Here is a 21,852-nt window from a genome sequence, read left to right as displayed (position 1 = left end):
TGATGTTGCTGTCATTAAAAGAATCAGCAGGCACTTCTTCATTTTGAGAAAACACTTCAGGGAAGAGGATTTGTAAATACAGAAATTCACTCCACGTGTTCAGTTGCCTATCAACTTTGTAAACCTCTGGCTGCCGGCCCTTTTCATGCTTCCCTGTGGTAACTGCTTCTTTTGGGGTATGTCAAAGATGTCTTTAAACAATTTCTGAAACTCTTCAAACAATGTGTGAGATCCCGCGGTGCTTCCAGAGGAAGGCACTGCAGGTGTCTTTGCACAGATTGAAGAGTACTTTGGCACCTTCTTGTGCACATGTGTCGCCTTCTCAACCTGTAAACACACATGCACACACTCCATTCTCGTTGGCCCTTCTCACATTGAGAGCTGACAGGATAAAATGCCTTTTCCCTTTGTCCCCCTACAGCCCCATTTCTGTTATAACTGGCTCTCCCTGGATGCTCTCAGGCATATTTTAACAAAGTGTTCTCAGTGTGGGTCTTGCAAAACTCATACCAGCAATTTTACTACAGTATTTTCATTACAAAGGGCATCCTGTTTCATAATAATGTATTGTATTCATTTTGAAGATGTCCTCGTGTCTTACAAGAAACAGTTCTAAAAAAGTGGTTGATGCCGTTAGTTGGAACTTTGTTTTCCTTGTAAAGTCAGCATGGTATAAAAAATTCAGTGTGAAAAATTGATTTTAAAAGATAGATTGTACCTTGATGGTACCTTGTTATTTAGTTAATGTATGCTTTCTACGATATGGAAGCTGCAGTATGTGCCATTTATGTCCTAGAAAATATTCAAAAATAATTGCTGACAAAAGCCACTTCACAGGTTGACTCAGAGGCACATCTTGTAATCTGAATGTTAATATTCTGGATAGCTGCGCAGAGGAAACTATTGATGTAGTTTGAAGATCCACATAGAGACTAGTCAGGATTTTAGTTAAAATGTAGGGGGAGAGAGAGACTGAGATATTTGAGTTTTCCCAGTTTCACTGCAGCGTTATGCTTATTGAGCATATAAATGCATACATATCATTTGTAAGGTTTTTGAAAAGGTGAGATTTTTTTCTAGTCAGTTTGAAATGTTGCCTTTTATATTTCAGGAATTTATGTCTTTTCCAGAAGCAATGTGGAATTACCTTAATTTTACTCTAGAATACAAGCAGTTCCTGGTTTTACTGTACAATCCATGACTATCTGTCATGTGCTTTATTTTTCCCCTCAAGCTTGGGCTTGTGTTATGAAGAAGTACTGATAAGGAACAGAGGCCTGATTCGTACCTTCCTTGCATGAGGCCTCTTCAGTGTGATCCATGCGGAGAGAGCAGGAGCAGCTACCACTGAGATCAAACAATTTCCCAAGATCAAATTAGCATGTAGATCCTGGCTTTCAGCATTAGCAGACCGAAGCAGGACCTCTCTGGTTCCTAAAGGAGTTCATCTGCTTATTGTCACTGCAGTTTTTTGGGAAGGCAGAGAAATGCAAGGGATATTCTGAACTGAAATCCTGTTTTGTATTTTCCCAATATTTGAAAATGCCAAAGGTTATATTTTTTTTACAGCCAGCAGTTGTACATTTTTGTTCCACCCTTGTCCACCTGGAAAAATACTGCCTTTCTAGCCTGATCTGATGTCGTGAACTGATCTATCATAAACGAAGAAAACAAATAGGCACTGTTACCTCTCTGGGTGTGTAGTCAGATGCTCGGGATGTAACTGGAAAGTACTTTTTTCCATCGGTGGCATCAGCCCGCCTATCAGACTCCACGGGCATCTGTATCAGCTGCCTTGGAATTGCTTTTGATGTGATTAGGCTACTAATTAGCTGTCTCAATTTTTCTCTCCCTCCTGATGCTTTCTTTTGATTCGCTTTGACTCTGAGGAGCCTGTATTCTGTGCATGTTTGTTTTTTTTGTTTCATCTGAAATCCCTAATGATAGCTTAAACTGTCCTCTTTTTGATGAGCATTTCCCTGTGTTTACATACATTTTTCTGTTAAATGCATACGTCAGGATTTTTCTCATAAGAGTAGCTGTTATTTTGTGGAGGTATAAACAATGTACTGTCAGTGGGCATACATGTCCATTCTAGGATTTTACAGTCAGAATGTGCATATTTACTTCATCCAAAACCATCAGAATCACAGCAAATGTTTAGTATGTGAATATTCACCAGATAGTAACCACACAACTAAACAAGAGCAGAAGTGACTGTGTTAAGGCCCAGTTTGCAGTGACAAGGGAGCAGTGAAACACGCTAATAGATTGTATGCTATAGCAATATATTGCCTTTTTATTGCTTTTCCACAGGCAGCAGATTCATGTATAGTTATTACTAGCTACATTATCTGGTAGTTTTCTATCAAAAAAGATTCAGTGTATTGAATCATTAATCCAGTATTTATCATTCTTATTGAAAATCCACTAGTGTTAGTACTGCATGAAATATTGATTTAAATGTACTGGGTTTGCTAAAGATTAAAAACATATTAACCTAAAAAGCACGGTATTTTTAGTACATTTGAAACTATTCATTGTGGATGCTTAAACTGACGGTATTTCTGTGTTGTGCAAGGAATTAAAAAAAAATCTTCGACATATACTGAGTGACCAACGCCATCCCAATTTGAAGATGCTGAACGTTCATCCAACTCATATTTGAAATTTCGATGTGTATTGCTGTTACTGACTATCGAGAATAAAATTTTTGCTCATACATAGAGTGTAAAATGGGATCTTTTGTAGCAGCACACGGCCTGTTTAGAATGATATAACAGGCGCTGAATGTTCACATATCAAACAAAATGCCATCTTTCTGTAGAAAAGAGGTGTCAAAAAGTTTCTTTGTACCTTTAACGCATGTGATTATGTAGTACAAAATGCAGAGTTTGTAAAATTTCTTGAATATACAGGCAAAAAATGAATAATTCAAAACAACTCATAAGTTCTACATTCTATTGTATCTTTTATAACGCAGGCAGAAGATAGCATTGTGTTCCCAGTAGAGCTGAATTTGCACAAGTTACACCTCTGAAAATGCCAGATGGTCTATGGTCTACTTTTGAGAGCTGTCACATATGTAAAGATTTGAAAAAAGAAAGACAGCTGAATGAGAGCAGTGGATCATTAAAGAGAGAGTGAGAGTCCCTGGGTATCGCTGTGTTTTAAGAAGCATTGTGTCGTTCCCCATATTACACTTCTTTTTTTTAAGATAGACACAACCTTTAAAAAATAAGGTAAAAATATTTCTGTTTTAAACTGAGTGGTTGTGGCTTAATCTTGGAACTGTCAGTTGCTTTTGTTCTTTATGCTAGAATGCGGTCATATGGTTCCTAATTGCTTTCAAGTGTGTTTTAACCGGAAGATTCAAGTCTCCCTAATGCAAAATTATCAATAAAGTTAAAATAAATTTAAATTAAGATAACTAATGCATTTGGGATTTTGTTCCGTTTTGATTTGACCTGCGTATCACATGTGAATACTGTAAAGTCAATCAGCTAAAAAGTTGTGTGGTAATGAAACAAGACAGAAGTAAGGGTACTTTGGGAGCAGGATTATATAAAAACAAAAAAGCACATCCTCCCTTCCCCCCCCAGGACAAAACAAAACAAAAAAAACAACACAGTCTGCCCCCCTTAGTAAAAATAATAATGAAAGCAAAGCCGTCTAACTTCTTAGATTCCTATTCATCCACAGTTTGATAGAAATCTCATAATTTTGTAGATTGAATTTAGGGTAATTTCTTAAGTTACTGCATTATAATAGAGTACCAGAAATACACGAATGATTGCACAGTGCAACCACTAATTTAGCTGACTTGGAAAAGGTCATAACTGTCAGTTTTGGAAACTTGCATGTCTAGGCATATGGAATTTTTAGTATCGTCTGTTGCTTACATGTACCAAGGAAGGATAACCCCTCTGTAGTACTTTTAGGCTATCAGTGCCACTCCGCAGCTGGGAATCATAGGAAGTGCAGTATGAAGAAAGTGTCTCTGGATGGAACATGAAAAGCGCTTTTCCTTAATAACATTTACATTTGAATGGGATAGTGAGAATAAAGCTAGGAGGAGTTACGAGCATGAACACTAAACTTCAGGGAGTATTAATTTTGATTCCTGATGCTGCTATTGATTTCATTATTGACTGAAGTTAGGTCTATGTTAAGAATTTTTTTAATGGAAGGAATAGCTTTTGAAATATTTCTTGAGCACACATGGAAAATCCTACATAAAGGATTCCTTGTATTATGATTGTAATGAATCTACTCCTGTTTCACAGTTGTTTTGGAACTCTTAGGATAGTCTGGAAATGTTAACAGAATATGTGCGTAGAGTTCAAAGTCCCTGGAGGTATTCAAGAGATGTGTGGATGTCGCACTCAGGGACATGCTTAGAGGGCAAGGTGATGATGGGTTGGTGATTGGTCTAAACGATCTTAGAGGTCTTTTCCAGCCAAAATGATTCTATGACTGTATGCACTAATGCAAAGGTATTTTCAGTGAAAGGAATAGCTGCTTCAGTATTGCCATTGAAAATATTTTGGGGCAAGTTAGTTCAAGTGCTCCTTGATAGCTTTGTGCTGCCACTCTGGAGCAGTTACTGCAGGTAATGGAAGCGAGGCATCTTTGTCCTTGCTACATCTCTGGGGAGACTAATAACATAAAAGTGTACCCAGCACTTCCTTTCATTCCTGTAACAGAAAATTCTCACTTCTATAAAGAAAGTGTACTGTTAGGGTTGCTTTAACCTAGTCTGATGTTGGCAGTGTGGATTGTCTTCTTAAAATGGTATATGTTGTAGCTAAAAATATCCAATAAAGATAGCCAACAGAATGTAAAAAATCAACCCGTTCTTTTTTTTTTCTTCAATATTTAAACTATTCTAAAAATATCTCTGTTTGCCTGTGAGTGTGACAAAGACCTAGATCAAGACTTGTCTAATCTGGTAAATTAGTAATCATTTGAGGAAGCAATCTGACGATGGTATCGAAGTCCTTGATAAAAAGGAAGCATTGAGACTTCATTAGGCCAATTCAGAACGAAGAGTTCTGAAGACTTTGCTGCTGTGTGCATCACGGTAGTATTTGTCCGTGTTTAGTCACATCTACCTGATCAGTGTGATTGTTTCTTTTAAAGGAAGATAATTATCTACACATATTATTACGTTATATGTAATCTACAAACAAAGCTACACTGTGAAATCATCAAAAAATTGATATGAATCATTTGAAAAGAAAGCGAAATGCAGTTCTGAGCAGTGTTTTCCTTTACTACTGGTTCTGTTTAATCTTGCTACTTTCAGTAAAATACGGGCTTTTTCCTCTGCATAAAATCCGAAAACAGTTGAAGATAGGCCTGCTTGAAAACCTCTTTATGTCCAGGCATGATAAAGTAGTGATTTTGATTAGGAGAGGTGATTGGGCTGATACTTTTTGATTATGAAATTTTGTTGTGTTACTATCTGTATAGTTTAATTAGTTTCAGAAGCAAGTTGGCTTCTTTAAATAAAAATCCTTAATTGGAAACTAGTGTTTTTATTATAGAGATTCACATTAAAAACTTATCTTCTCTTTTCTTTAGATTTATAGACTTTAAATACATGAAATATTTCTGATGTTATTAAAAATAGACTCCTTTATGATACTGTAGCTTAACAAGGAAAGGAATGATCAAGTTTCATGACCTCTCATTAGAATGATTTTATAACACATTTCTCTTGGAGTCCTAACCAGGACGCTGCAGGTTCCTGCCTTGGCAGATTTTGTATTTTTCTCCAACCATTTCATTTCGCTGTCATTAAAGCCCTAACGTGTCCATTACAGCCATTTGTAACTTCATGATTGTGAAATACAGTGGGGCAGTGGGGGAACTCTAGCCTGTCATGGCTTTGTGCTGCGTTCCCCACACTTCCTGAAGATTCTGAATGTTTTTGCTTTTTCCAGCAACTCATGAGCTTAGTTTCTAACTGGTATTAATTACTTGAATATTCTTATTCATATCTAATATACTGGTCTCTGGTGGCTGTCTTTCAGGACAGCCTTCCCTTGTCACTCTGGTTGTTTCCAGAGACTGGCATGTTATTCAACCAGCAATTCCACTTCTGTTACTGCAGACTCTTATCTTCTCTTCTATACTTTTTTCTTTCTTTTCATTTCTGTTTCCCTAATTCTTCATTAGTCTCCCTTTTAACTCAGGTTTACCTCAGTTTTCATTTTCTTTTTATCCCTCTCTGGGCATTTTCCTTCTTCCCGTTGCTTGCCTTGTTCTCTCTGCCCAATTCAGAGAACCACAAACCAGTGCAGTGATGAACAGGGGATTCTAGCCCTCATCTAGTCATGAATGAGGCACTTTATAAATGTTTAATCGTAATTATTTTAATCTTTCTTGTTTTGTCTGGGGATGTTAATTTTTTCCCAGTCTAGCCTAAAGTATTCAGAGTTCAATTTACAGTTTCAATTAACACTTTCTTTCTCTTTCATTTTAAGCACAACCTCAACGTTTGCCTCAGCCAAATACTTCAGCACTGGAAAGGGGTGAGGAAGAAAGCAGCAAAGTGCAAAATGGCCATGCGGGCTTGAGTAATGGAAGTGGAATGCACAACGGGGTCAAGCATGCGTCTGCAGACAACAGAAAACTTTCATCTCCTGTTTCAGAAAAAATGCACAGGAAAATTCAGTCCACCTTGTCTGTCAACAGCAATGGCAGCAAGAAGAGTAAAATAAGCTCTGCGTTTTCTCAAAAGCCTTCACCTGAAGGTAAGCAGAAATTCTTATTAAAAAAACAAACGGAATGTAGACTAGCCAAACCCTATTCTCACTAATAATTACACAATCAACTGAAAATAATTGAAGAGCATGACTCATGCTCCAGAAGCAAATAGAAATCATTATGATAAAAAGCAAGTTACTTCCCCAAAGGAAACTATTAAGTATTTGAAGGAAATTGAAGCAATGGGAGATTTGTTGCTTTCAAATATTTTGCCAGCATAGTCTGGTGATGTTTTCTTCTTTGTAGTTAATATCATGAACTGACAGAAACTCCTGTCAACATCATCACAAGTATATCAGGAAAAAAGTTAAAGCAGTATTTGAAAATACAGTAAATACTTAATTGCATTAATGGCAGGCTTCACAACAGTAGAGTTTGCTTTTGAGAATGTTGTTAGCAGATGATATTCTGACTACCTGTGAGGTTTGAACACTAAATAATAAAATTTAGACCTGTGTTTTGATAATGAATGTGCCTTATGTTGTAAATAATTTGCATGAAGAAGCTTCATACTCCCAGTGCACAGCTTAAATAAGCAAAAGTAAATAATTTTGCTTTGCATTTTAGCTGTGTGTTTTCACTGCTTGCAATTACTCTAATGGTCCCAGTGTTCCTGAGCCTTTCCTCATTCCATTGTTTTCCCATTAGCACTGATATACTCAGGGAGCTTTGCTCCTGCCTGTTACAACAAGGGTGCAGAATCTACATAAATTTTATTTGTTTAAGATTGTTATTCTTTCAGAGTGAAGGCAGGATGCATAGATGTTACTAGCTAAAAATAAAAAAAAGAAAAAAGTGAGAGGTGAGTAAAGACAGATTTTCAGAGAAATGGGAAACTGCACTGTTCAGTGAATTGGGGAGGATTCATAGCCGGGATGAAAGCAGAAGGGATCAGAAGGACTGTATGTAGTGGCCTGAGTGAAACCCACTGATTTCAGTGGAGTGACTTCTCTTGGCTTCCACTACTTCAATCACACCTACTGAGTGAATCTATGTAATAATATCAAGTAGAGCTTCACTTGTGCTGTTCCGTGGGCTGGTCCTCTTTGCTATACCCTATTTTCATATATATCTTCAAGAACCTAATGTTATGTTTTAATTGGGTTTTCGGTCCTTTAAAATTCCTTTCCCAAATCATAATGCTGTACTTGATATATTTGTCTCTTCTCTTCCTATATTGTGAAAACTGGTTCACTGTCCAGTGTGGTTATTTTTTGCATACATTGTTCCTGCATTCAGTATACAGAATGTACGGAAATGCAGAGTGATTCTTATTCCAACATTTAGATTCTTGACTTATGTAATAGCTAAGATTGATTATATTCAGAATTAAATGTATAATCTTGTAATGTCTTAATTTTCTTTGTTGTAAGTTGGACATGTTCTGAGTAGCTTGACCCACCTTGCAAACATTTGTTGCTCTAAGTTTTCTGCTCCTCAATACAAGTGAACCATAAGTTGTATTGTGCAATGAATAAGGTGTATGCAGACTATTGTGATATGCCAATAAGGGGAATAGTTGTTGAAAAAATACATAGTTTTGAAATGTGTTTTGCTTTCCAGTTCTCTGCAGCAGTTTTAAATTTGTGTCTACACAGTGCACATACGCAAGCCGTATGATAGTTTCTTCAGTTTTTCTCCCCGTGAGGCTGCGTGGAGGAACTGTAGGCTATGAGTAATAGTCTCAATCAGGGACTCTGGCAGCAGTCAGGTGACATTCAAAAAATAACACAGAGAACAAATCATAATGTAAAGAAAAATAATGTATCCATAATATAAAAAGAAACACTTATGAATTTAACAAGTGTTAACCCCTTAGGAATACTTCTGGAAATCTATACTATAATCTCATCCTTGAGTCCTCTGGACTGTTGGCAATCAGGAAGATAACTGGTTTTGTTAAGTAAATAAAAGCAACCAGAGAAAAATTCAGTATGGAGTGCTATTCCCCACCAGAATCCCCCTGTCACAGTTAACAACTTATTAATTGTTCCATCTGCAAGCTTCACTTGTACTGCACATTACATCTTGTGAGTTTTAGGAACTGAAGTTGTATTGGAAATGCTTAAAATGTGAAAGACAGTTTGGTAGCAATGGTACAGAAGCTTAATTCTGTCTTTTCAAATGAGGATGTAGTTTATGGTGTCAAGTCATCATAGCAGGATATGCTGTTTAGAAACACTATCACACACAGTGGGGCTTAGGAGGATGCAAGTGAACTCACTAGCTCTGTTCTTCCTCTGCATCTATTATTAATCCATATTGTCTCTGAAAAAATCTTACTGAACTTCATGACTTGCACTAAAAACAAACAAACAAAAAAAAAACAAACCTGACCCCCCAACAAAGGAATTAAGAAGGAATTTCTCTCTTTAAAAGAAACAAACAAACCAACCAAATACAATAATTTCTAGAAATTATTCTAGAACTTTCAGTTCTAGAAATTTTTCAAAGGAACTGGATAGATTTTGCTGTGTGTTAGGAATTAAAGTTGTGGCTTTTTAATTTTTTTAATTCAAAGAAGTATTAATAATATTTAAAATGATTTATACTGAAGGTGTTGCAGTTCTTCCAATGCTGTGTTCTGCAGACCATTGGCGAAGTGAATTGTCATTCCTGCAGCCATTATTGGTAGCACAGAGAAACCCTGGAAAACTGAAAAAGCGATTGAAAAGGAGTTAAAAAAAAGTGTAGCTGCTGTATTTGGAAGCCTGTGTTTATCTGTAGAAGAGGGGAGAACAAACTCTTTTTTGCCCAAAGCAACTTAAAGAGGGAAGGAAGTCTAAAGGAGACAGCATTGAGGCAGATGTACAATAAATCTAGGTGTTAGGAATGAGGAGAGTGTTAGTGAGTATATACACGTATCAGAATGGTGAAAGGTAGATAATAATGACATATTTAGGATTGCATAAGGAAAGAGAAGAAGCTGGACGATGGGAGGGATGGAAGTAGAACTTAGCGTGATGGAAAGGAGCAATAAGATGAGTTAGATACTAATTATTTTGTTAAATAAAAAGAAACCTTTTTCTACCAGAAATGTATGGAGCTTCATGGTATGTTTTTTTGTTGTTGTTGTTTGTTTTGTTTCGTTTTGTTTTGAGAAAGCAATTGTTGATAAAAGTAAATAAATAAATGATGTGCAAAGGAAATACTGGTTTTGAAATGGAGCTCTTGCTTGTGGTCAGGTGGCTATGACCACGCAAGTCCACAAGTCACTACATTTGTTAGGGTGGTTACAACAACTCTTAACAGCTTGTTAGAATCTGGTTTTAGGGTGACTGGAAAGGTGTTAAACTAGGAGCAGATTGTGAGCCCAATTGTTTTATATACAATAGATTTTACTTCATTTCTTCCCAGGCCATCTAAACCAGGAAAGCAGGATAAGGCATCTTCTTCCCAAATTCTGTTTTGTTTTGTTTTTTTTCTAATACGGATAGGTTATAGGAAGTGAGATAAGCCTGGTTGCAGGAGAGGGATAAAGAAAAGTCTTCTGGATTGTGTATCCTATGTATCCTGCATTAGAGATGCAATGAAGTAATCTCACACGTGTTTTTTTCCTGAAATCAGAAGTTGAAAATTCAACACTTCAGGATGCATTTGAATGTAACAGTTTTTCTTCCATTAGTATAAACTTCATCATCTGCTTTAGATGTTGGAATTGATGAGCCCTATTTGACTTACGTTGCTGACTACACTAATTAAAGTATCCAGTGTGATACTGATGTCTTAACTGAAAATAAAACAAATCCAACCAACAGACCTGGGTCTTAAGAGCCAATATGTGCATATACAAAGAAAGTGTTGAGTCATTGCCTTAGCAGGATAACAGACTTCTCTGTTTGAAGTAGTGGATCTTGTTTTGGTTTATATAACTTTATATAAACTGACATGGTTTTCAGTCAACTTCCCTTTCCTTTTGGGCGTGTGATTTTGAATAGGATTTTTTTCTCTCTCTCTCAAATGCAGTAGTTTTTTTATATACTGTCCTGTCTCTGGATTGGTATCACAGATAGCCTAATATTGACTAGTATATTGAAATACTGACTGGCCATTAAAGTCTCTCCTTTCCTCTTTTCTTCCATCTCTTTCCCTTTTTCAATCTCTCTCTTTTTCTTATTTACATTGCTGAAATCCATCCCACCAGCATTTAGGCAGCTACTTAATATCTTTCTAACCTCTCGTGCCAAAATTTCTAATGTTATCTCTTGGAATTTGATTTATTCTGGAGCTCTGCCTGAGTACTTAACTGTTTCTAACAGTGTTTTTGTTAGACAGTGTTGTGGCAGAAGACAGTTGTAAGTCAGTGCGCAAATAACATCAAATCGTCAAAACTGTAATTTTTAAGAAGGTATTTTGAAAAGTGGTGTATTTTAAGTGTGGTTTATATTTTGTTTGCATAGAAATCTTGGCAGGTGATTTACACATTGTGTTAAATGAGCAAGTGGAACACAGGGCCTGTAACGAAGAAAGGTCTTTCCACAGCATCTATTTTATAAGGTCACAGTCCAGCTGGCATCTGACTAGTCTCAGTATTTGCCATGATGAGCAATGGGAATGAAAGTTGCAGATTCAAAGGAAGCCTTAGGTATTGGAAATTTGCATGTTTCATAGTATGTTTACCAGCTGGATCGTTTTTCTTCTGAGGTTATGGCTATATTAAGAGTTTAAAATATTGGCTTTGATGAAAGTTTCCATTCGTGTTGTAATGTAATTTAACCATTCGGGCAGTATTTTAATTTTCTTGATTAGGAAAGATGGTCATTTTATATTTTAAAATGCTAAAATATCACCTGAAATAATGTGTAACTTTCTTGTCCTCCATGTAAATAATTGTGCCTCTGTCATCCAGGGATAGCTGTATGCCATGTGACAGATTGGTTTGTTCTCCCTGGATTTCTTATTTTCATGTCACAGTTTTACTGGGTGTAGTGAATTTTCTAAAAGGGGATGGGTAGCAGAAGCTGCACAGGGTCTGCGTATGTCATGGGTACAGTGTTGCATGTGCACGCATGCAGCCACTCAGTAAGCTGACGTCTCAGTCTGTGTAGACCTCCTACAAACCTGGGCTGGGGGTACTTCTCCATGGCTCACTCCTGTTGATAGGTGAGTGCTGTGCTGCTCTGGCCAGGGCTGTTATCCCTCGCAGTGGGTTATCCCTTTGTGTAGGTTATCCCAGCCTGTGCTGGCAGCAGGAAGCCAACCATGCCTGCTGAGGCTTCTGTTCAGGGCGCTGCAGGGGCTTGGTGCGATCCCCCGCTGAGGACCTCAGCCGGCACTTTGATTGTGGTTTTGCCCTTTTTTGATTATTGCTGTGAGACAGCGGAGTGCCTGGAGATTTATTTTGAGTTGTCTGAACTCAGTGGATATAGTTAGTAAAAAGCTGACCAAGGTCACCATTCTGTAAGTGAGCTTATTTACCATTGCAGACAGGGAAACCTTTTATCGCATGCGACCTGCCTGTTTGGAATGAAAGTGTATTGGGTCAGTTTGTGAGAGGTTAGTGTCAAACGTTACAAAAGCAGCACAGATCAGCCTGCCTCTGTGTTTCTCTGTACACATTTTTCAGTTTAACTTCTGCAGATCTTGTACAGTTTAGATGATCTCTTAAAATCTGTTTCTTAACTGGAACTGCACCTTTTAATAAAAACAAAGATGAGAGGATAAAAAGGAAGTTGAAATAAAAAAGTGTGTTTCAGTATTTAAAGTAAATTAAATATAAGAACAATGTGTACATAAATATTTTAGAAATAAGTAACATGCATACTTGCACAAGTGTTTGAAGACAGGCACTGACAAAAAATAGTGTTGTTTTACTATTAATATTGTTTCTTTTCCCTAACAGAATGTAACTTTATAACTGGGATGAGGTATAATGTTGGAGCTTTGAGTGTCAGTGAATAAACAGTTTTCATAGACTCACAGAATCATAGAATCATTGCACTGGTTGCATCAAGAGAAGCGTAACCAGCAGGTTGAGGGAGGTGATTCTGCCTCTCATGGAGCTGTTTGAGTGGGTCCATAGGCAGGTCATGAAGATGATTAGAGGGCTGAAACTCCTCCACTGTGTGAACAGGCTGAGGGAGTTGGGGCTCTTCAGGCTGGAGAAGAGAAGGCTCTGGGGTGACCTTATAGCAGCATTCCAGTACCTGGGGCAGGTAGTGACAAAATGAGAGGAAATGGCTTTAAACTGGAAGAGTGTAGATTTAGACTAGATATTTGGAAGAAATTCCTTACTGTGAGAGTGGTGAGATACTGGAACAGGTTGCAGAGAGTGCCCTGAAGGCATTCAAGGCCAGGCTGGATGGGGCTTTGAGCAACCTGGTATAGAGAGAGGTATCTCTGACTAGAGCAGGGGGTTGGAACTAGATGATCTTAAAGGTCCATTCCAACACAAACCATTCTGTGATCACAGGAGATCATTCAGACCCACACCCTGCTAAAGCAGGTTCCCTACAGTAGATTGCACTGGAAAGTGTCTGGGTGGGTTTTGAATATTTACAGAGAAGCAGATTCGACAACTGCTCTGGGCAGCCTGTTCCAGTGCTTCATCATCCTCACAGAAAGTAAGTGTTCCAGTTTGTGTCTGTTGCCCCTTGTTCTGTCACTGGGTACCACTGAAAAGAGCCTGACTCCATCCACTGACTCCAACCCTTCCAGTATTTATAAACATTAATCAGATCAACCCCCCAGCCTTCTCTTTTGGAGGATGAACAGCCCCAGATCTCTCAGCCTTTCTTCTCATAAGGAGGTACTCCAGGCCCTGCATCATCTTTGTGGTCCTCCACTTGACTCACTGTAGAAGTTCCCTGTTTTTGTTGAACTGGTGAGCCCAGACTGGAACACAGTGCTCCAGATATGGCCTCACCAAGGCAGAGTAAAAGGGGGGATCACCTCCCTTGACCTGCTGGCCACATTTTTTGTAGTGCACCCCAGGATACTATTGGTCTTCTTGGACGCAAGGGCACACTGCTGGCTGAAGGTCAGATTTTAAGATGCTGGTCTGGATATTATCTGAGGTATCTGTAGCCTGTTTAAAGTATCTGTCATTTGTAACATACACGCTTTTGCACTCCAGTACAAAGTAGCTGGAATTGCATCTGTGATCTAAGCAACAAAAGCTTGACTGAGTTTGTTGAGATTCTATTTGCCTTGGCGTTGTTTAAAGTTCCCTAACAAATCTGTCACTTTTGGAGATGTGCCAAAGAACTAAGGAAACAGCTTTACTTACATCTGTATATAAAAATGCCTCATGGAATGACTCTTTTAATTTGGGTCTTACTTTCATCCAATTCAGAATAAAAGGATAACTCTGGATGAACTTATGTATCTGAAAGTGGATCTGCTTTTTTCCCTTTACTTTGGCTTGGTCTTGTGAGAGATCCTCTCTCAGCTGACAGACCAAGTAACATAATTTATGCCGTTCAGCAGAGCCTTTGGAGCTTGAGTGTTAGTCAACAAATGTGATACAGTGTTTTGATGAAATCATAAATGCATTTTATAAAAGAGCAAGGGTAGACATATCCTTTTTCTTTTTTAATGTGCAGAATATACCTCTGTGCAGCGTTTAACACCCCACATCCATATTTTTGTGCAGCATTCACCTGTAGTGCAGTACTTCAGTGTTAATTAGGGAAATGTGTGATAGAAGAATTGAAAAGCAGTGGAAATTTGAGATTGTTGCAGTTTAGTCTGTAAGTCTTGAGTAAAGTCTTATCTTCATTAATGGATTTATATAACGGGAAAGAGACTAAGTTCTCTCTCTTTGAAAGTATTTAGGTGAAAGCTTGAATTTCAAGAAACTTGTAAACTGCTCAGCAACAGTGCTGTATCAACAACAGCAAGGTACATGGAGTTGGATCCTTGGTAAAAGGACACCCCTGATTCTTATTTGCGTGACTATATCTAGTGGAAAAAGAAGAAGGAAACCAAGTCTGGATCTAAAAATAAAAAATAAAAAAGTTAGCCTTTTAAAGTAACATAGGTATTGCGTTATGACTGATACTGCTTTATCGTTTGTTGAGCAGAAAAGACTCAAATCTGTTCAGTGTTTCTATAAGATGTGTTACCAAGCCTTAAGAACATCAAATTTACTTTTTTAGATTTTATTTCCCGACTATAATGAATGAAATTTAACTTCAATTTAAATGAAGTGTTCTACTTCTCACTCACGTGCAGAAACTGTTAGGATTTTCATGTAGTAAGGTCAAAGAATGGAAGTAAAGTAGAGTCTTAATGTGTTAAATTAGTTGGTCATGAAAGCAGGGAAGAATTACCAGGGTGCACGCAAGTACTGAAGTATATTTTAGTTGTCTCCAGGGTGGTACTCATATACCGGTGATTATCTCTTTGGGAGTGAGTATTTTATAGTATCTTCTTCATGGCTGTGTCTCTTCGGCCATGGCACAACACTACAGCAACCAAAGAAAGCATTTTAAACTGTATGAATTCTTAGGAGCTGACATTTTGGAGTATGAATAGGGGTAGTCAAGAAGAATGTATGAGTTCTGTGTAATATGTTAATATGCTATGAAACCTTAAGGTCTCATATCACTGCTGTTACAAAAAACACTGTGACATCTTTTCTTTTCATCTTAATAGTAATTATATCAGTAGATGAGAAGCAAAGACATAGGTTTCATACATGGAAGAAATTCTTCCAGTCATCTACCCAGAAAGAAACGTATTGCAGATGAGTTACAATTCTGAATTTATCTGGTTAGTTTGGGCTAGGTAAGAGCATTCTTTGTCATGTGCTTAATAATTGCCACATGGTTAGTTATTAAAAGCCAATACCATGAAATATATAAAAGCATTATTATTTCAATTTTTTTTTCATTGAAATGTAGATCAAAGTTTATTTTCACTGTACAAATGAAGACTGAGGAGATCAAGAAAAGGTATCTTCATGTTAATAAATGCTAGTTCACTTTAAGTAAAATTGTTAGGTAAGGATGAGTTTTACAATCCTGGCACAAGGAAATCAAAATAAACAGTAGGAAAATACTCCTACTGTGTTTCAGTCAGTAAAGAAGAGATGGAAAGAAAGACTTAGAGAGAGTGCATCATAGTACTAAAGACAAAAAATTGTTATTTGTGTCTGCTGTTATCTTGGAACTATCATCATTTAAATCAGCACAGCCTCACCATGTCAGTATTGACTTAGTGTGCAGATGTTTTGTGTTTCAGGGAAAATATATTTTGGGTCCAGAATGTGCTTTTGTTTTAACTTACGGACTGTTTCTCTTGTCAAGTAATAAATACCTATGATAGAAATTATGTGAAAGTTCCTTTCTCACCCTGCAATTTTGTATAGCCCTATATGAAGCAGACATGGTGGCATTATTTGTGTGTCTTATTTTCAATACTGATACTCAGAAAGTTTTATTGAGGTGTTTCGTTTACAAATATGTTTGTAGTTGAAAATTTGTTAAGATATTGTCTTCTTGCAGCTGTGTTTTAAAGATGCAAAACGGTAGATATCTCAGTTCCTCAAATATGAAGGCTTCTTAGATACAACTCTTGGCTTATTTATCTTTCTCCTTCACGTTAAAAGAAAATCTGAAAGGAGATTGTACCTGAACAAGTTTAACACCATCTCCATGACAACCAGCTAATTAATTGCCATTGGTATGGCTTTGGTCCTCTTCAGTGAACTGATACTCCCCATCTTTTTTTCACATATCTTCTGGGTTTTCTGTGAAGGTCGTTTATTTAGTGACAGCATATACTTAGAAAAAGCAGCCTTTCAATTATAGGCAGCAACTTTCTTTAAAAATAGCTCAGTCTTACCTGTGTTTTCTTCCCAGTTCTACTTCCTGCACAGCAACGTGAGTTTTATGACAGAGTTCTTTCTTCTTGCTTTTCACTTCTTTTGATTGTGTTCATGATGTATATTGTGACTGTGACAAAAATGCAATACAGGCATTCTCCATCTAATTTTGGACACTGTTGTAGTTAGGAAGAGAAATTAATCTGTGGCACAGTGGTGGTAGTGTAGCTAAGGTAGTTAATTTCATTTTTGGGAAAAATTTTCTAAATGATGTTGAACTGTGAACTGCATTTCTGTATTTGTGCATGCTAGTGTAAACTGTGCTGTACACTGTCTGGCCATCAAGGTTTCTGCAGTCAATCAAGATAATAACCTGATCATTTTTGATACTGTAAATGTTTTGGAGTCTTGATATTTCTACTGGAACCAATTGCAAGCTTTCCATTACGATAACAGGCTCTAATCTGTGAATTTTAAGAGAATTGTATACTTGCTCAGAGTAAATGACCATATAGCTTAATATCCTGTGTTTGCTAATGATTTCTTGTAGCAGATACTTGTGATGAATTTTAGGGTCAGGAAAAGAATGAGATGGTGAAGGATATTTTCCCTAGAACGCCTTCCCAATATTCAGTTGTTTATGACTAAAGGAGTTAAAAGTTTGCAAGCTGTAAAATGAAGAATGAAAGTTCAGTCTAGAAAAGGACAGTATTTTTCAAGCTGAACGTTTTGTTCAGTTTTAAGGTTTAGTTTTCTTTCTGGACTGGCTGTTCACTACCTCTTAGAATCTTTATAGATAGTATATGTTTGCTCTGGGAGGGCATATAATGCTTACCGTTGGTTGAATGGTCTCATTTGAAGTGCTGTGGGCAATAGCTCGGTGTTCAGGTGGACACCAGTGGTGAGTGGTGTGCCCCAAGGAACAGTGTTGGGACCAGCACAATTTAACATCTTGTTGGTGACGTGGACAGTGGGGACTGAGTGTGCCTTTTGCGAGTTTGTGAATCACACCAAGCTGTGTGGTGCTGTCAACAAACTGGAGGGAAGGGGTACCATCCATAGAGACTTTGAGAGTCTCAGGAGTTAGGCCCATGTGAACAACATGCCATATGACAAGGCCAAGTACAAGTTCCTGCACCTTGGTTTCTGTTTGTCATGTCTAATCAATGTATTAATTGTTTGAAGCTATACCATAAATTGGTTCATTGGGTGCCAGATTTTTTGCTGACAGTTCATGGAATACTTTTGCAGTTACCTCAGGTTAATTAATACTTGCGAGAGATGCATTTTGACATTCAGTTATTGTTATGAACTATCTTGAAATGAAGTAAAACTTCAAAAGGATTGACAGGAGGCTTGTATAGAAAAAGGAACCTTCCACCAAAACTGGTAGTGAATTGGAGATGTAAGGCTACTTATGTGACCCTGAAGATAGGGAACACGTTTTTTATGATACTGGATTATGTCAACTCCGAATCACTGTCTTTCAACTTCTTATCTGACACTGTGATTTGTATGCATTTAAAATAACATATTAATGTGTTTCTTTGTTTTTCCTTTTCTCTTTAATATGTGATGTTCCACTGAACTGATGCACATGAAGATTGCTGTGTTCACTGTATCCTGGCTTGCTTGTTCTGTGAATTTCTCACCCTCTGTAACATTGTTCTGGGACAAGCATCCTGTGGCATCTGCACATCGGAGGCCTGCTGCTGTTGCTGTGGGGATGAGATGGGGGATGACTGTAACTGCCCGTGTGATATGGACTGTGGCATAATGGACGCATGTTGTGAATCTTCAGATTGCTTGGAGATCTGCATGGAATGCTGTGGGATCTGCTTCCCATCCTGAAATACTTACATTTTCCTAGTTTTTTCTCTTAAAAACTGGAGAAAGCCTTTCTTTAAATACATTTGAAGAAATACAAGGTAAGATTTTCACACAGTCAACTGGTATTGCACTGCTCATTCTCGATATATAAATATTTTTTTTAAGCAATCCTCAAATCTGTATTCTAACACACAAATTGTATAGTTTTGTATGTGAATCTCAAGCTACATTCCAGCTTCCTTTTGGCTTTGCAAATGGAAGATTTTATTGAAAATCAACTGTAGACTTGCTGCTGCAGGTGATATATGCAAAGTTGCTATTTGAATTTAGTGACAGGTTTTGGTCAGAGAGGAGACTACAGGGCAAAGTCTTAAGTACTTGTCTTTACCTACTTTTAATATTTAAATGCTCAAGGGGCTCTGTACAAAACATTCCTTTACAGGAGTTTGTAAGTCCTTTATTCAATCTCTTTAGGGGTTGAAAACAGCCTATATTTGTAATATAAGTTAAATTGTCAACACCAGTAATCTACTGTTGATTTTGCTAGCAACATCACGTTGACAGCATTTCTTTTGTTTTTAGAAAGAGACTTCGGAAATTTATGTAGACATGAATATATCCTTACACTAACAAACTAATGGACTAATAAATCTTTAAAATTTGGCTATAAAACGGAAATTATCAATAGTTTACTCGAGAGTCAAAACATAAATGATCCTGTCAGTTTTTGTTGTTTTGCAGATAGTCTCACATAGTTTAATATTTATTTCTTCACTGTGTGGGAAATACCCATAAAGGATAGAACAATTGAAACATGGTAAAAAGACTAAATTAATACTGAATCAGTCAAGGAATTTTGTTGTCATATGCAAAAAGCAAATACAGTATTCTTATATATGTTTTAAGTGTTACTTAAAAAGAAGCTGTGTAGAAAATTGATACTTTAAAAATATATATCCTTTTCAGAGAGGGATAACATGATCTGAAATGTTTGATAAGCCGGGATTTGGTTGGCAACTTTTTACCTATTACACCGTTAAGGTTTTCTAGTTAATATCTGTTTTTGTCATTGAAACTGTGAAATGAATTTGGTCCAACATATAAAGAGGTTTACGACATTCCCATATTTAGGGAATAATGGTACCCATTTCCTTTCCCATTTGCCAGTTTATCCCCTTTACGTCTGTAAACTATTAACTTTTCTGCACAAACCACCTGTACATCTTGATTTCTCATAGTGTAACTTTCCTATCTACACTCCAGATTTCCCATTTGTAGTTTATTGGATGTAGTAAACTTGTTAAAAGGTCATCAGTAGCCAATACCTTTCTTCTGTTAAGAGAATTGACCATTAATGTCTCTTTCCACTGTAGTGAATTCAGTTTATGTAAATGTGACAAACTAAACATTGCAGGAATGTGAAGCTGAGTCAACAAATTGTCTAACATCAAACCAAGCTTCTCCCTGTGAACACTGACTAGTAGTGCTTACTACTGCAAGTTATCACTGAAGGTAAAATAGCCAAGTCCTCATCTGTAATGGGAAGCTGGAAGGTGTCTTAACATCTGCAGTATTGTGGTATATTCTGGTGCAATGCAGTTTTACTCAGAAGGTGTCTTATCTATTTTTTGATTCATTTTTTTTTGTTTTATTTCCCCCTGTATGTTGGGCCAGATTCAGATCTGTGTTGCATTAACTAAGTACATTTCCATTAATGTCAGAATTTTCCATTGGTGTAGCTCCAGTTAGGGAGCACAAAGGTATTATGGTAATAGGCAGGCTAATAAGCAATCATATAGTTAAATTGATAAATTCCCCGAGCTCAGAATCAGGCCCATGGGGCTCAATTATGACTCCTAAAAGTCTAAACCACATTGGGAAGGGGGAAGAGGTGCATTGGTTGAGTGGCAGTGCCTGGAGGCATTTTGCCTTTGTAAGGCATAATGCCTCTGGGGAAATTGGGGGCATCACGGTGTGCACTGGGACTTGATGCACCTTGGAAAAAGTGTAGACAGTGCTTCACCCATCGGAGGCCTATGGTTGACACAGTGGTGATAGGGACATGTTCTCTGAGGCTAGGTAGCAATACTAGCTGTCCTTCCTTGTGTCCTCATCACAGAGGGGTGAGTTATGGCTGTTCTTTGTCTGTTTGTGCTTCTGGAGGCGGGAAAAAGGACTTCCTGCCTCCGGTACTGCTGGGATGTCTCTGCCTGAGCAGTTTCCGCTTTGTGTTTGGAAAACTGTACATTTGCATTTGAAGCTTTCAGTGAATACTGGATGTTAGCAAAAATTACTTTTACCACAGGTTAAGATAGTATAAAAATGTAAATGTCAATCCAAGGAGTCTTTTTTCTATGTACAAATTCATACAGTTTACATAAGCCTTGTTTCTACTTACAGGAACTCAGATATTGTTTTGCTTAACTAAAACGATGAGATCCTGAGAAATGTATTTACCATTATGAATTTATTTCCAGCCCTGTTAAAATACAAATTCTAAATACGAGAGTTCTGTTTAGACGTACATGCATGTGTACAAACACTTCTACACGTGTACACATACAAACATATACAGCTACATTACTTTTTTCCCACTTCCTTTGTGAAATGCTAAGAACTGAAAATGCTGTGTTTGTTTACCCTTACAGTGATTAGAACTATCAAAGTATTACAGACAATTTAAAAAATGTGGGATTTGTTTGTCATTTAAATATAATCTGCTACTATTTGTCATAGAGATATTAGCACTTTTGTAAAATGTATCTTCGTAGCAGAGAATATTAGTATGTAGTTTAAGGACTTTTCTTTCTGTATTTATATTCTCAAATTCTGTTTTGTAATTTTCACTCCATAGGCAATCTTATAAGCACCTTGTGTAATTAAAACAAGCAGAATTAGAAGGAGACAAATGTGAAAATATAGTTTAAGTAAAATTAAAACATCAGAACTTAACTGTGTTTTATAATTGTTGTTGTGAACCTGTACAGTGTTTCAGTATATAGCTCTGCGAACTGGCCCATTTGAAAAAATGGTAACTTGCTTTTTGTATTTTATATTAACTGGATGTGCTATTCTCAAACACTATTTTGAAATAAAGATCTTTATTTTGAAACTTTGGGATATCTTCTTCTACTGAGTTATTATTCTGAATAATATTTTTGTGTCTTATTTGTGCTTTTTCTGTTACAGCATTTATTGAAGGCTTAGGTCTTCAAGTGCTTTGCACAGAGAGCTTGAGACAGTGTAGGCAAGCAGTCTTACAGGTGTATCTGTTACATCTCAGGTGCTCGTACAGAACAGCAGTGGAACAGTTTATCATTAAGGGGCCAAATTCATGTCTTAGTGTAATCAATAAATTAAATGGAATTCCAGTAATTTCTAAGTTTGATCAAAATGAAAATTATTTAAATGCAGTTGCTTCAACAGTATTTGGTTTTCTGAGAACAAGCTGAGTAATTTGGTTGTTTCATAACAGTGCT

General features: G+C 37.1%; 1 protein-coding gene across 4 annotated transcripts in view; it reads left to right on the top strand.

The window, feature by feature from the left end:
- The window catches only part of MDFIC (MyoD family inhibitor domain containing), a 48,778-nt gene extending 27,286 nt beyond the window's left edge, over window positions 1-21,492 (top strand). For all 4 annotated transcript variants that reach the window (XM_072326701.1, XM_072326702.1, XM_072326700.1 and 1 more), the window contains exons 4-5: window positions 6,492-6,761; window positions 18,147-21,492. In XM_072326701.1, the coding sequence (XP_072182802.1) occupies window positions 6,492-6,761; window positions 18,147-18,394 (518 nt within the window). In that variant the 3' untranslated portion in view covers window positions 18,395-21,492. The remainder of the gene's footprint in view (window positions 1-6,491; window positions 6,762-18,146) is intronic.
- Window positions 21,493-21,852: the final 360 nt, after the last annotated feature.

Source organism: Excalfactoria chinensis, chromosome 1, assembly GCF_039878825.1.
Source record: "Excalfactoria chinensis isolate bCotChi1 chromosome 1, bCotChi1.hap2, whole genome shotgun sequence".
NCBI lineage: Eukaryota > Metazoa > Chordata > Aves > Galliformes > Phasianidae > Excalfactoria > Excalfactoria chinensis.
This window is presented reverse-complemented; position numbering and strand designations above follow the sequence as displayed.